The following is a 16,626-nucleotide window of genomic DNA, read 5'->3' on the forward strand; positions in this document are numbered from 1 at the left end:
GTTGAGATCATGGAATATCCTTAGGTCTGATTTTTGCCTGTTCCTAGTAGTAAAACTTTCTCCTGTGAAGAAATTACAAACCCAAATACTGCATGTTCTGAAAAAATTTTGCAAACTTCAATATCTGAAAATAAAGCAACTTTTTTTGGACAGTCCTGGAAAATAGAGCAGCATCTGGCTAGCCATCAGACTTCCAAGCAAGTCTATAACCAGGACTGTGATTTTATGATTTGAAGTAATAGATATTGTTAACCTAGAGAATCAGATTAAGACTCTCAAAACCACACACTGAAGATGAGGCTTGCATGTCCTTATTGATTCACGAAGGTAAATGGAGATGATGTATACAAGTGCTGAGCATTTTAAGGTTCTGTTTAGGTTGATGCTTGTCAAAGAGTATAAAGCCAAAGAGGTGGGAGACATTTCTACATTCCCCTAGGTGGTTTGAGGTTTCTTTATAGGTTTTCCATATAAATGAACGCTATGCAAGCCATAGTTACCATGAAATAGGCAGACGGTATCTAGTGCAAAATGGCAGTAATGACTTTTTTCATAAGTAATGGCCCTACCAAAGGCATCTCAGATGTATATGCTGACACTTCTAACCGCTATCCTCATTTTTATTTTGTGAATAATTGCTCTTTCTGTATGTGACTGCTTCTTTTTCTGCTGACTCCATTCCCCTTTTGACCTGCAGACCCCTCAGATAAATATCCCAGGGATGTCTGCTTTGTGTTCCAAGACATAGGGTAGTTTAATGACTTGTGAAAGTGTCTGTTTCAGCCTTTAAATAATTTACATGTTACCATGTTTTCCTCAGTAAACTGTGGTAATCTCCCTTCTAGGAATAATAGGTAAACCCTTCTTGTAACTTACACTTTATACACACTACAGTTAGAAAACAAAACCAGGAATTATCACCTGCTTGACAGGATCAGTAATCTTTGGGAGGCATAGCGATCTCTGTAAAAGAAAAGAATGAGGGTGTTTTGCTAACAGGCAACCTAAAACTTATTATTATACTTCACTCAGGTATAAGTGAAAAACAAACGAACAAACAAATATCAGAAGGCAGACTTATCACCTGCCCACCTCCCTCAGATAATTGGGCTGCTCTCTGGACTCAAGCAACAGCACATCCCAGGGAAGAGCACATGTGCAGTTGCCTTCAAAAGCCTTTTATTTTTCTTTTATTTGCTCACTATGGTCTGATGGAAACTTCCTATGGGTCAGACCTGGCTCACAGACCATCAGTTGCTCAGCTTTGATCTAAATGTGCTTTACTGCCTCTTCTGGTTTGTTTCTTGCTGGACCACTGACTGACGGTCTACACACAAGGCTTTGTACTTTTCCTACTATTTTCTTTAGTTTGTTTTTACCAATGCAATCCTTAGTATCATTAGACTAGTATAAACATTAATTGCTTAGAGGACTTATAAAGTACTTATTATAAAGTTTCTTGATGATGATATATCAATATGCCTATCTGTGAAGTTACACATTTAAAGAGCTTTGTAACTTGGATAAACACAGGATATTTTATGAACCTGGCTGGCTTGGTCTGAATTTTGGCATATGTAAATTGTCAGTTTCCTGTGATATAACCTATAGACACAAGCAAGATTTTTCTAAGAAATCCAGGGGTTGAAATCCCTATTTTCACTCCTTTGAGGGCTAAGTAATAATTTCTACAGTTCACATCAATGGGAGTGACTCAACCCTTCTGAAAATTAGATCAATGCTTATTCAAGAGACTAGCATTAGACTTTTGCACAGTATTATTTAATTTAAACTTGTCTACACTCCCTTTGTCCAAAGGCTAACAGAATATAATTACACTAGGCTAGGAAAAATTTGATAATGCTGTAGGCAGCCTTACATTCAAAAATCCCTATTGTCACTTTCCCCCGATAACTCTGTCAGTGACATGCTATTGTATCTCTCAGTCATAATCAAGTGAGATGAAAATTATTCTGAAAAGTAAATGTATGAGGAAACAACAGGAGGTACACATCAACACAAAGGATGCAATGGCCCACAGTGCACATACTAAAGCAAAGGTCTTCATTGCCTTACTATCATAACCACTGGGTTTAAGCCTTTTTTTCACAGATGTCAAAGGACGTTTTAAATTAACTTCAACTATTGCATGACCAGGCTTGATTAAGAGATGGTTTCTGCTGGACCTGAGCATGCTGAGTAGTGGCAACTCTGGGAACAGTGTAATGGAAAGAAAATGGATGGGAATGGGAGCGCATTTGGTACTTCATTTCTAGCATTTCCTCATTCTCCTCAAATCCTGATGTAGCCAAATATCTTCATATCCACTTCTGAACAAGGTTTAGGCTACAATAACATAACACAAAAGTATATGATGAGCCTACTTAACCAGCACAACACTTCTGCATAAATTGAAAAGTACTGCCCCAAGAAGATACAAACCTTTAACTAACTCAGTCCTTTACAAACAAATGGTGGTTACACTGGGATAATTTCCATATATACATAAACTCTCCATAAATACTTTACTACGCATTTGTTTCATGGCACGGATTTAAGTTTGAGAAGTTTCCCTCTCTTTTTGAAAAATTAATGTGAACATTTTGGGAAAAAGAAAAAGAAAACACACATGAAAACCATTAATTCTGACTCTTCAGTCCCAGCAGTTGATCTTATACATTTGTAGTTAAGTACGTTAGCAAGTCTCAGCTGTTTTCAGTTGCCTACAGATTACTGACATTGCTACAGGTTAAGACTGAGTTCTAAAGCTGTTTCTCGTACTAGTGAGTGCTTGCTTTTCAACATATTAAAGTGAAGATATGAACAAACCTTTGAAAAGTGACTGAATATTTCAATGCCAATATATTTTGCATGTAAAATATAAAAATCTCTGTGTGTTGCATTTGAAATCTGATAAATATTTATTATCAATGCTGTTTGCTTTTAATCTGTTCAGGATATCATTCCTCCAGCTCTTTAGTACTTAAACAAAAATGGCATTTACATTACAATATTGCTTGCCAACAATCTCATTTTCTGGTTTAGTCAGCAGCCTTCATGCTTGATTAGTCTTTAATTATACAAATACCTACATATTAAAAAAGTTTTCTTTTTTCCATACTTTGAGCATGTAATTATTTTCTCTTGCATGCAATAACCTTTAATTTTAGGATTAAGCAACTGATTCTCTTTAGTATGGATGGATTTTTTCAAGTGTTAAAGCAAATTTGGTTATTGTATTACGAATAGGAAAATTAACTTTAGGAAAACCTTTCATTAGTGCATTTGACAGCACACTGAGCAGCTGACAGAAACTTCAAAATATTCAATATACTTGAAAACAAAATGGATACCAATTCTATGTCCTCTGAAGTCAACAGCAATACTACACTGAATTCAGCAAGCGAGTGACTGGAGCTATGCGATTCCTTTTTTGAATATTCCTTGCCTTCGTAGTATTAATGTTACAGCAGTACCTAGAAGCCCAATGCAAGATCAAGGCCTCATTGCATTGTAACAAAAAACTGTGAAAGTTTAAAGTCTAAAGAGATCAAACAACGGTGGGAGAATCAACAAAAGAACAGAAAGGCGAAGTGACATGCCAGGCAGTGACAGAGCTGGGACTGCAGTCTGGTGCTCCTGACTCCAACAACCCATTTAGTAGAGCACTTTGCTTCCTGATGCAAATTAATTTTCAAAAGTGAATTCAGTAAGCAAAGGCATAACTTGATAATGAGATTAGAGCTAAATATGCAGATTGTATGTGGCGGTAAAAGAACTCCCTCCCCTCCTTTCCCTGCAGTTTTCACTCACGAGAGCATGGACTGCCAAGTTTGGGTCTACAGGACTGACATACGTTATCTCTATACCTGCTTGTACATTTGAAGTACCAGTGATTTCCCCCTAGACATACTCTTTGAATGTCTATGGGGAAAACATCAAGGATTTTTAGAATGGCTTGGTTTTCTCAAGTTTTGTTTATTTTTGTATTTGTTTTACATGAACTGAAAATTCTGTCAGACACATTCTGATTGCATGGAGAACATGTTTCATAGTCAGAAGGCAGTTAAAAAAAATAGGAAGCTGTAATTCTATAAAGTTGGGGAGGGAGAAGAGGGGGAAACCTTCCTAATGGCATATTGAGCTTTCTCCTGTCTCATTTGAGAGCTATGAGAAACCTCCTGCCAACTTCCCTAGGATAGTGTTAGGTCTCATTATAAAGTGAAAAGTTGCAGACAGAGGTAGGATGTAAATGCACCAGCATCTTATTCCAGAGTGGTGATCAGTGATACAATTTCAGCCTTTCACAATGCCAATCCTTATGGTTTTTTGTGTGTCTCTCCCAGTGGAAAAGGTCAGTAGGAATAAAGGCATTGTGAATAACAAAGACATTGTTTTTCTCCCGTCTTCTCCTCCTCTCAGCATTTTCCTTTTCCTCTCTAAAATCAGGCCCTGTCCCTGAGGAATGTTACACTGATGGAAGCTGCACCCTCAGATGAATCCTGGACCTTGATCCCAGTACAGCTCTAGTCCTCATCATCTGCCCCCTGCCCCGTAAGCCCATGGAGCACCCACACTGGCAGCTCTGCTTGGCACTCTGCGAGGTGTGCCCCACGCCCTGGGGAAAGGTCGAGTGAACGTCAGCCCTCTACCACCTCTGGTCCTGATCCAGCTGAAGCCACCAGTGGGTTAGCACCGCCTAAAATGGGAGTAGAGCAAGAAGAGACAGCACTCCAGCTGGGTTTGGCTGTCCAGCAGGTTGTAAATAGGATTGTAAGGTTACTATGGTCAAAATCCTAAGAGCATTAGCAACTAATGTTTATATCACTTGTTATCACATTCATTCATAATCATCTGATAGCAATTTATTGGCCATCACTACTACAGACTATTGCTCTATACTGTGACTGGGCTCATATTTTAGACTTTTCTTTATAGCATCTGTACTTTTGCTATGTGTCTAGGATCCTCCCAGGTCTGACTGCTTCCCTGATGCTTTTTAGAAGCATGCAAGTATTTCTTAACAGGTATACAAAGATATTGCAGCAGTGATTGCTGCTTTAAAGAGTCTTAGTTCCTTTAAGAACCAAAATGCACCATCATCATTCCTTTAGTAAAAAGATAATCCTAGCAATATATGATGTGCTATTTTCATACATCAGTTTTTCTCTTCTGGAGACTCAGCTTTGCCTTCCAATCTCTTTCACAAACATAACCTAGCTTGGTTCTCCACGTGGAATCCTCACAGGATATTATCTGATCATGTCTATTCTATCAGAAATAAGTCAAATTCCTGTTGTGCAGGAAATTCTCCCAATTTAAGTCATAATTTCTGACACAAATGCAGATAAATATGGAATACTGAAATGTTGCATCAAACAAAACTTAGATTTGAAAATGAGGAAGTATTTATTTCAGCAGATTTCAAATCATCGCCATGAATTAAAATGTTTTCAATTTCTTTCGTTAAATCACTGGGGTTTTTTTGGCAATTCAATATAATAAATTGTTTATATACAACTCAAGCTGATTTTAAACAAAAGCTATCCTCAGTTCTTTCCACTTCTCAGGCCTAAAATAGAAAATTAAAATGAAATTTTGGGCAGGGGAGAAACCAACTTTGTGGAATTATATGATTGTTGGAAAAGAAAAATCACTCAGAAAATTTCTGATCAGTTTAAAGCTACTACAGTATCAAAATAAAAAACTGGGTGTATTCCAAAGGTAAGACAATTTCTGAGACTGACAGTGCTCATCTAGTTTCTTGCTCACTTTCCTTTACTTCATTTCCTTTCTCAGCTGGTGGCAAGTATCTTCATTTCTTGACTTTGTCCTGGATCAGCAGCAAAAAATGCAGTGGTACTACAAGGCAGGTTGTCCTAAAAATCTTTCAAACCTTGCTGGTGGAACAAATACTACAAAAGTTGCAGAAGACTTCTCTTCCAGGTGAAAACATTATGGTGGGGCCCCTTAAGACCCCAAACCTATCTATGTCTAACGTAGATTCAACCGGTGATTTGTACCTTTTATTTAAAAAAAAAAGTTTATAGTAGAATGTAGTATATTAGAAGCACACAATTTTAAAAATAAATTTTAGGATCATCACATCTATAAGATATCATATCTGACTGTTGATTTCCTACCTACTAGGGCATGCCTTCTCATCTCATGTGCTGCTATATACCCATTTGCTTAAATAATCGTAATTTCCTCATACCCTAACCCACTAGGAGCTCTTAGAAATACACATTGTGCCTGAGGTGGTAACCTCTGACCTTTTAATTTTCCAATTTCCACATAATTAATTGTTGGTTACTTCAAACAAGAGCAGAAGGTTGGTAGAGAAAGGGGAAAAATGAAACAAGAAGGATTTGGAAAGCTCACGTTTCCAGTGCGACCCCTTGGATAAAAGGATATTTTTTTCTTTTGCCTAATTTGTTTCTAGTTGCAGCACTAAGGTCAGAATAAGCCAAGAGAATGAATGGAATAAATGTCCTGATGGGCTGCCCGAAGCTGCCTGGTGTTACGGATCAGCGTAAAACCAGCTCTCTTTCCTCTGCCTGGGCCGATGTAACTCACTGGAGTGGCAAATTACATCAGACCTACAGCTGTAACCCGACATTATGATTAATTTGATCAGTAATTTCTCCTGTTTTTCATTTTAATCGGTGTGACTATTCTGCTGTGGCAGGTCTTTCAGATCTAATTAAGATAAATTTCAGAGTAAAAGACTTGGCAGAATTTTCGAGTCAAATCCGAGCGTCAAGTGTGAAGACCTGCAGCACCAGTCAATCAATTTCCAGTACAGACGGCAGGCTGTAACTCAGCAATCAACCCATTAACACTTAAGCAAATTTCATAATCTCCAGGCCTGTGCTTAGTCACTCTCTCAAAACATTCTGGCTAGCAATAAAAAAGAGAAAGTATTAGTATTTTTTTTTAAACACCTGCCCTAAACTGCATCTGCTAAAACCACCAACAGAATCCACAAGTGGACACTCTGAGAGATCTCAGCAATACTGCTGAAAAAGGCTTAATTTTAAACTTTAAAACACAGTCTGGAGTGGCTTTTTTTTTTTTTTTTAAAGGCAGTACCAGAAGCTGAGCAACCTCTTTTAGGTGCTTATTTGTACAAGGAGCCTTGAATGATATAACATCAGGGCTATACCACTTCCAGAATATTGCTCCTCAATCACATTCAACAAGCCCACAAGGTTCTCTGTGTTCACTTGGTCCACTTGCTTCCAAGTAGAAGAATTTTTTTTCTCGCAGAACTAGAAACCTGTGATGACTTGCAATTTTTTTCTTTTTTTTTTTCCCCTCTCTATTAAAGAGGTGAGGGGTATGAGAAACAGGGGAAAATAAATTAATACTTTGGGATATTCTCTACTTCCCTGAGAATTTTTGGAAATATGAGTGAAAAGAGAAATTAAGATAAATGAATGCTAGCAAAACAGATCCACTGGATTTAGGAGTATCTGAGGGGCTGTGTCAATTTTCTCTGTCCCTGAGATCCCCACGGGTCCTTGTGTCTGCCTAGAGAGGCTTTGGAAATAGAAGATCTTACGGGATATGGATCCTTTCCCAAATTTGTCCGGGGAGGATATTATTTATTTATTTCCCCATTTATTAAATACTTCAGTTGCTTTAGGGAGTTTATTAAAAGCTCCCATTTAAGAAGCCAGAGCTTGGTGGGCAAACAGCTCCACTTTCCTCTCCTTCAGAGAATTCTCTAGCAAATGGTTTCCTATATTAGCCTCAGCTTCTGCCCCTTGGGTGCTAATAATGCCAGTTGTTTTGCTCGAAGATTAATTTCCTTTGCTTTAAATGTGAGTCAGACACCAGTACTCCTTCTGCTTCTGAAAATAGCAACACCTGCAGAGTATATTTGGATGGACCAGGCAGCCGGTGCTCCAACTGAGAGAAGGTTTCCTCAGGGAATGAAGAGACTTGCTTATAAAGTCTCTTTGAGAACCCTTAAACATCTCTTTGCTCTGTTTAAATGCAGTATTCAACAGCTTTACAGTGTGAAGACCCAATGCCTCAAAGACCCAAAAAAACCCAGTGAGCTTCTGGGAGAAGGAAGACAGCTGAGGAGAAGATCTGAAACCCTACTCAGTCCTGTGGGTGGATGCAGTCTCATATGTAAATGAAACTAGCCTTTCTGTGGAAATGATGCCCATGCACCTCCAGATAGACACGAAGAGTAGCAGCCTTCAAACGAGCTAGCTGAGCCAGGAAACCAGCTTGCAGATCTCTGCACTGTGCACGGGGGCCAGGGAGCATGGTACAGCACGGCGCAGAGACACCCAAGTGTCCAGCTAGGACAAACTGCCATGTTCCCATATTGGAGTGGCCGAACCGGTGCCAGACCCAGAAGGGATCAGAAGGATCATGGAAGTGCCCAAAAGAGGTGAGAAGAGGAGAAGAAGAAAGGAGGCCCTGGATGCACTGAAAAGCAAAGCCAACAATTTCTCAAGCGAGGTTCAAGTTTGTGAACATACTGTCTGTGTGGTTCACAGAACTACTGCAGTACCAAAAGGAAAAGCATAAAAACTAAAGGAGGGGACCTGAATCACAACAGTGTTTGCAATGGGTAATAAGCATGCTTGTGTGTGTAGTACACCAGTATGATCATGACTTTCTAGCTAATGGAAATTTTTACACAAGTACTTGCCTCTTCCACTTAAGAAATTACTTTTATCAATCCACAAAAATCATTAAAATACTGTAAGAATACTCAGAAATCCAAACCTGTCAGTAGAACAAGATGTTTAAATCTTTCTAGACCTGTTTGAAATGAGCAGGGGATGAAATATGCAAAATATTCTCAACAGTTCACCAAGCTTAACTCAATTTAGCTGACTGCAGGGGAGTTTCCATTCTATTAGTTTAGAGCTGAGACCTAGGTCTTGCCAGTACCTCCTGGAAATCCACCTAAGATCAGCACTTCAACAGGCTCGCTCCAAGCAGGTGATGGGCATGAACCTTCCTGAATAAATGTCCACTGTATGTGTCTATATCACCTGTTGCCTTGCGATGTGCACATACCTCATTCCCTATTGATACCAAAAATTAGGAAATTTTGGAAAATGGATTCAAAGCACAGCATTTGCTCACCATTTATAAAATATTTGTCAAACTGATTACCAAGTAACTTGGAAACAGATTCAGACAGTCATACACTGCACTGTATCATATGCAGGAAGAAGGCTAGATAATTTTAGCAAAAACCAACCAATCAACCAAACAAACCCCAAAACCAAAAAGAAACCCTCAGTGGGATTACTGGTGTCATAATCTTGATCAAGTTCTCTTCATCTTGGGATTCAATAAGCATGAGAAAAATACAGCAAGTCGTGGATTTGAACACAGACACAAAGACAGCCCATGACTATAGTCCTTGTAAAACTTATCCCAGCTGCCTTCCTCAAACCACCAGACTTGGTTGTTTCTTCTGTATCATAAATATATGTAAATTAATCAAAGTGTCAGTAAACATTGAGATTTCATTAAAGTAGATTTTTCCTTAATGAGCAGCTAACCAGGCAATGAGGTTGGGGGGAAAAGGGGCAGTTTTGTTTTTGTGACTGTTGGAGCCTCAGGCATCTGTACACATTCTCCCTCATTTACAGCTGAGTGTTTCAGCCTTTCTGCTTTTCTTTTCTCCTTTGTTATAAAAAGTGTTGAGGTTCCAAATACATTATTTAAGATTAGTATGAAAATTTAATCTGAAGGAGGTTCTGGTTTTGCTATGCTAGAGTTTGCTATTACTTGGAAGATTTTTCTGCTGTTGCCATCTCCTCACTTCCCTTCTTCCCTCTTTTTATTATTATTTTTTTCTCACTCATCATCTTCCATCAGCTTCAGTTCTTGTAGGTAGGCTTCTATGACAAAAAGGTGCTTTAGGAAAGAATTCTGAAAACGGTCAGAATAATTTTATAGTGGGGCAATCCCTGGGGGATTTCCTGTTTGTCTGTTCCTATTCACACACAAACAGCAGTAGAAATCATTGGGAATTCTTCTATTCCTATAGTGCAGCTCTCCCTTTGTAGATCTGGCTGTGGCTGTTCATCTTATCCATATCGCTAAAACGTACAGTGAGTGACAGCACCAGAAGCTAACCCCCATTTGGAGCCAGTTACATATATGTTGCTGATACAAAGAGCCTTATTCTGGTAGTCAAGCAGAGTAATTGGCTACTTAGTACTTGGCTCATCTGATTTTATACAGCATATAATCAAGATCTTATGGCTCCCGAAATTTAATTGAATGGAAACTCTGTAAGAGGTGCTAACTATGCTTTGAAGTTGCAACATTCTGACCATTCAAGAACGCGTATAGTTTGCCATGTAATAACATTAAACATTCACAGGAGAAGCATATTTGGAGAAGTGTATTTTCCCAGAAGTAAAGGTTTTGAATTTTGAGAAGTCCCCAGTTTACAACATGAGCTAGGTTGTCTTTCACCTCTGAAATCTTTTGTCTCAACCAATTGACACAATGAAAGTAAAAATCAGACTATGATTGTCTACATGAGGAATTTCACCATTTTAAAATGAAGGGATGAAAGTCTTCTGTCATCTACCTGACCCACCACCTCCTGAAATACAGCTCTGCTTTGGAAAATTCTCCTCTGGTTTGTTATCTTTTGCAAACCAGTGATGATCCTGTTTCTGCAGAGTTTTGCTTTTACCAGTATAAACCTGGAACATCATCACTAATGTCAGCACACAATCCAGGCCCCGGAACCCAAAGTGAGGTTTTTCATCTTTCTACACAATCATTAAAAGACTTCCTAAAAATGATAGCTTTCTAACTACAACCCAGCCCACCGAACTGACTAAAGAATAGTGATAAAATTAGAGCAGAATATTACAGAACAATCTGACAAGAACCATTCTGAGACTTTTAGCTAGTATACGCTGCTCCAGTATTATTAATTTCTGATCAGCTAGCAAAAGTACCTCACCCAGGTATACCTAAGCAAGTCACTTTCATTTAATTTGCCTTCTGAAGGACATGACAGCATCTGTACATTTTGAGATGTAATTGCTGTTATCCTTCAGAGTTTTTTGAAACAAACACAATCATCCTCCTGAATTACTGACTTTCCATGACAATTTTTTGAGGTTGCATTGTTCTAAACTAATATCTTTCAGACAGATCCTGAATAATGTAAGAGGATAAAGCCCACATGAAAAAATCAAGAATTCAGAAATGAAATTTAAGCTGTCAAACTTTAACTTAGTTGATCTTTATTCCCTTAATATTCTTCAAACAAAACCCATTTCATTCCAGTTCATAAAGAACATTACCTTAGAGGCCATAGTATCTCTGAATTTTGTTCTAGGTCGATTTTTAAGTTAAAGTATTAGACATTTAAAAAACCCACATTCTAAGCAGCTATTATGAACTGGATATATGAGCTGCTGCCAAATTTGTGCTCCCTCTTTTTTTTATGTTTGTGCAAAAGAAAACAATTTCAGATCCAGTCCTCAAGCTGGATGTACAGGGGTAAAACAGTTTTTCTCTGCAGGATTTAGAACGAAAGACAAATTTCATGGACGAGTTCTTACCACTGCTCTGCTTTAGAAAAGTACCTAAACACATCCTTCAACTATATATGAAGTGCAACAGCAGTTCCTCTGGAAATATTTCTGAGTGTCACTTGTTTGCATATTAAAGAGTCTCACCATTCTCAGCATTATGATAGAGCATTTTTCAAGTTGTTCTTAAGTATTTCTTAGGGAAGCTTGAGAAGTATTATGCTTGCTGTAGAAATGGCTAGAAGGCGGAACTAATGGCCCTACACACACTGCTAAGGTGAGGCCTGAAGTACCATGCTGAATTCTGGCTTCTCTTCTGGACGTCAGCACACAGCGTATTTGTGTCTGTGAACAAACTTTGGTTTTTCATGCTATTTAAATGGCAAGGATCAGAGCGGAAAGAACATTAAAAATACTTATCCCCCAATTTATTAGTAACTCTTTAATGCTGAGCCAGAGCTGACAGCTAATGACTTCTAATTCCTTGACCGTTCTGAAAGTGTCCCAGTCATGCAGCTGGCTTAGCGGTACTGCCTTAGCTCAGCCCAGGGGGAATACCAGACATCTCACGCTGGTGTCTTTCATTAACTCTAATCCCAGTTCCTCAAAGGCTTAAGGGATAGCATCTGAACTAAAACCGCCTCAGAGTACCCGGTTCCCTCCTTCCACTTCTGTTGAGTCTGCCACGTCCAGACTGCTCTCAGAAGGGTAGTTGTGAGGATACGCATGCTAAAGAGAACAATGTGCCAAGGTATCTCCATGTAAACACTGACATAGGCCTCTCACATGCAAGGAATTATTTGTTTTACTTACTTTTATTGTACTTCTGCAAGTGAGATGTAACCCTGGAGAGCTAACAGTAGTCTGCTTGACAGGCAAAACTGGAAGAACTCAGATTCAGTTGAGATTCAGACTGGGACCAGAGGCTATATTAGAGCTAAGACTTCAGATTCAGTATTAATATAACCCTCTTGAGGTATGTTCACTGAGATAATCCCACTTCCTCCCTACCCCAATTCTAATTTATGTGTGCATTTGCTTTGTTTGGAAAACTGAATACCTTTTGAAGCAAAATATCTAGCAGGCAGTTTTAGCAACATACAGTGTATACAGTTAGTGTGCATACATTACAGCTGCACCAAGACAATAAAACGTAACAGAAGCTCCTCTGGAAATATTCCTGTCTCTGTATGTCAATAATCTGCATACTAAGGAGTCCCAAAGCACTCAGTCGCATGATAGACTGGGCATTAAGTGGTGCCTAAGTAGCCCTTAAGACAATACACAGAAGAAGCTCTAGAAACATTATGCTCTACTACAAGAAAAAGCTCAGGAAGCAAGGACACATCTCTTGTGGACTTTTAAGTCTATTATGTAAACCATTAAAAAATCAGATTTGTTGCAATTTCCTTGAAGCTCAGATTAATGCAGGTTTAACTGCCCACATGGTAAACACAGCTTCTTGTAAACCAATTCCCTTAATTGTATGAAAAAGGATTTTTTAATTATTAAGCTAATGCAGTTTAATTCTGCAGGAAATGGAGCCGAATCCATCAGTGTGGATAAAACCTTTAAAGAGGGGTCTCAAAATTTAGAGAATAAAGTGAATAGAGACTTTGCTGGTTTCTATGTGCTGTTCCACTGCCCAGTGAAAGAGACTCTGCTCACTTCACAGGCTACCCTGACGTTTATTCAGAATCCTACTTGTGGGTAACAAAGCTGTTCTTGCAGGACACCAATATAGCATGACACATGTGAGAACACCCGGGCATAAGAAATTAGGAACACTGGATCAGAGCTCTCCTGTTTTTGCCTGGGAATTCCAAGACGGGCAGAGCCCAGCTGATCAGTGTGGGTGCCATAGCTGTTGGTCTATTAAAAAACATCCGTGTAATTTGAATGAGCATCTAGGAAAGGCATTAACTGGCATTCTTAGCTTTGGAGTCTATACTGAGACTCTTAACAGAAGTATTTGATTCTTAGCAGGATAAACATTAGGACTGTGATTTCAAGAGGAAGGACAGCCCATCCATCCCTTGCACACATACACCAGCAGAAACTCTTTCCTTTAGGGACACTCAGGATCATCTGCTAATGAACAGCTAACTTTGCTGTCCTCATAAGTTACCATGAAGGGTGACTGCTGGACACAAAGCGATTTGCGAAGGTCACGTGCTAAATCCATAGAAAAAATTAGGTATTCTATGGGTTTTACAATATGGACTTTAAGAACAGAAGATGTTTACTCTTCAGAAAGGACTAGGACCATCATTAGTTATGCTTTTCTGGCTTATCAGGCCTTGTAACTTTTCTAAGCTACATGTCTGTGAGGATTAATAAATTAATACAAGGTGGAATTTCTCAGCCTGTATGGTTAGAAGGTGTAACCTTAACTTGATTTCCCCTTGCAGTGGGAGAGTATGCACTTTCTGTTATTAGACCATTAGAGATTTCTATGTAGCATCCTACCTGCAACGGATTTGGTGAAGTAAGAGGAGATGGAAGGCCATGCCCTGGTGACTGGCTGGGTTTCTGAGGGGAGCTCGAGGACTGTGGGGCCGGAGGTGGTTGGCTCTGGCTCTGAGACTGTGTTTGGTTCTGCTGCGGTGCTGCTGATGGCTGTGGCTGTGGCTGCTGGGTCTGCTGGGGTGGCTGTGGAGTCTGTGCTTGCTGGCCTTGCTGCTGCTGGCTTTGCTGCTGCTGCTGCTGCTGCTGACCTTGCTGCTGCTGCTGCTGCTGCTGTTGATGCTGGAGCTGCTGAAGATGCTGAAGCTGTTGAAGCTGGGAGTTCAGGGATGAGGTAGCTGTTAATTGAAGAGAGGGAAGGGAGTTATGCACGTTTCAGTAATACCTACTGTGTTAAAGATATTCTGGATTAAATTCTGGTTCTGTTACATTGTGGGGCACATTGCCCACTGAGGTTAGCTGGCCTCAAACTTCAGGTTGCGGCAGGAAACACGTTCCCATCAATAACAGCCTGTGGTTCTGCCAGTGCAGTTCTGTGGTTAAGAGTCGGACTTCACTGGAGGCAATGAAAGCAAACCTTTGGAAGGGCTACAGCTCTGCCCACAGGACGGGCATCAGAGCTGACCAGCAGTCTTTGCTCAGACAAGCTTACCAGAATTTTGCCTGCCTAGAGAAGAGGTGAACAGGATACCACTGTACATGGCATAGCAAGAACGCATAACATGAACTGGTGCTGTTATATAAAGGAGGAGAAAACCATAGCTGTAAAATAAAGGATGCTCTGGAAAGAGCTTTGTCATGTCTCTATACAGCAGGGGTCAGGAAATAAAACATTCAGCTGTGAAATTTCTTGTTCAATGCATAGGTAGCAAAAATACCCAATAAAATCTGTTTGTCTCTGAAATTAGAACTGCTCCTTACAATTCACATCTAAAAGCTATAAAATTCCCCTTGTGAAATAGGTTAGGTATTCTGTGAAATTGCACTGCTCACTTACTCCTGGTAGTAAAGGTCTGTTGTGTTTTGCTAGCATGTGCTCCAAATGTGAGTCTTGGCAACTGGTGCTCCTATCAACCCGCTGCACAGAGGAGTAAACTTTATCTCCCAGAGACACTTTCAAATTGACTAAGGCATTCATTAAATTCAGGAAGGCAAGAAGTGAGCCACAGGGATGTCACTAAGGAAGAACAGCTTTAAGCAGCAGCCAGAACATCACAGGAGCCTGATGCTTTCTGGGGTTATGCTCTAAGTCACCTGGGTCTCCAGCCTTACCCACTTTAATCAACATCTTAGGGGTTGCATTATATGGCTGTAAGATCCCAAGAGGAACAGCTTACAAGGTCATCGCAGTATTTTGCACTCTTGTGTACTGCTTTGCCAACACCACTCTGTATTCTAATTTCCATCAGCAGAAGCCAAAGTAAACTGGGAATGAATCAAATTTGTTATTTCTAAAATGGCATTCAGATTTCATGGCCAGAAACTCTGTTCACCAAGTTATTTGCGGATTGGCAGATAAAGCCAAGTCATCTCCACTTTCTTTTCATGCCGACATCCCTATTTCAGCTTTCCAGATGTCTCTGCCCTGGGGATGAACCTCAGGTCTTGGTACGTCTTATGAAATCAATGAGCCATGTACTGTAATAAGGAAAAGAAAAAAAGAAAAGAAAACGGAGAAGGATGAGGCAGAATGGGTAAGCCAGAAAAGGCTGTATGAATGAAAAGTAAAAGGCTTGGTAGGAACAGCTGTTGGTCATCCATTCCTATACTCATAGCTGCTCTAAATTTTCTTTCACCAGAGGCGGTAATCAAACTACAAATATGCCTTTGCAAGAATTACGGTCATGTGTACGTGACTTCAACAAAGAAACTGAATAATGGAGAGAAGGAGGACTGGTAACACCAATATATTTCCATCAGGAAAGTTGCTGATGGAAGTTTTGTGTTTCAACATAAACCAGAGTGATTATCAGATTAAAAACATGCATGGTATCTCATGCACAAGATATCAGCCTGGAGAAGTAAGGGTACACTCCCATCAATTCCATGATCAGAACTTGTACATAAATGCCCCAAAACCAAGAGGGCAGTAAGTGGACATATAATCTAAGGCATATAAGAACAAAAAATGGAGAAGGCATATATACAAGAAAGGAACTGCATAGACAAATATTAACCATAGCATGAAATACTATTCAGCAATTCTGTCTGTAGGTATGTACACAGAGGTGGAAAGACCCTTCTCATTCCCATGAGGAAAAAACTAATCTAGATCAGCTCTTTATCTCGTGCAGGCCATTTCCTCACCTGTGATAGCTTAGCAGTCTGGACAAACCATTGATAACCAGAACCAAGACTTCGATATAGAAATGAATGCAATGACACTGAAGGAGGGTAGATTTAGATTAGATGTTAGAAAGAAATTCTTTACTGTGAGGGTGGTGAGGCACTGGAACAGGTTGCCCAGAGAGGTTGTGGGTGCCCCATCCCTGGAAGTGTTCAAGGCCAGGTTGGATGAGGCTTTGGGCAATGTGGTCTAGTGGAGGGTGTCCCTGCCCATGGCAGGGGGGTTGGAACTAGATGATCTTTGAGGTCCCTTCCAACCCTAACC

General features: G+C 39.7%; 1 protein-coding gene across 1 annotated transcript in view; it reads right to left on the bottom strand.

The window, feature by feature from the left end:
- Positions 1–16,626, bottom strand: part of POU6F2 (POU class 6 homeobox 2) — a 318,855-nt gene that overhangs the window by 83,648 nt on the left and 218,581 nt on the right. Inside the window, exon 5 of the mRNA XM_054814683.1 lies at positions 14,019–14,353. Coding sequence (XP_054670658.1) covers positions 14,019–14,353 — 335 coding nt within the window. The remainder of the gene's footprint in view (positions 1–14,018; positions 14,354–16,626) is intronic.

Source organism: Grus americana, chromosome 2 (genome assembly GCF_028858705.1).
Source record: "Grus americana isolate bGruAme1 chromosome 2, bGruAme1.mat, whole genome shotgun sequence".
NCBI lineage: Eukaryota > Metazoa > Chordata > Aves > Gruiformes > Gruidae > Grus > Grus americana.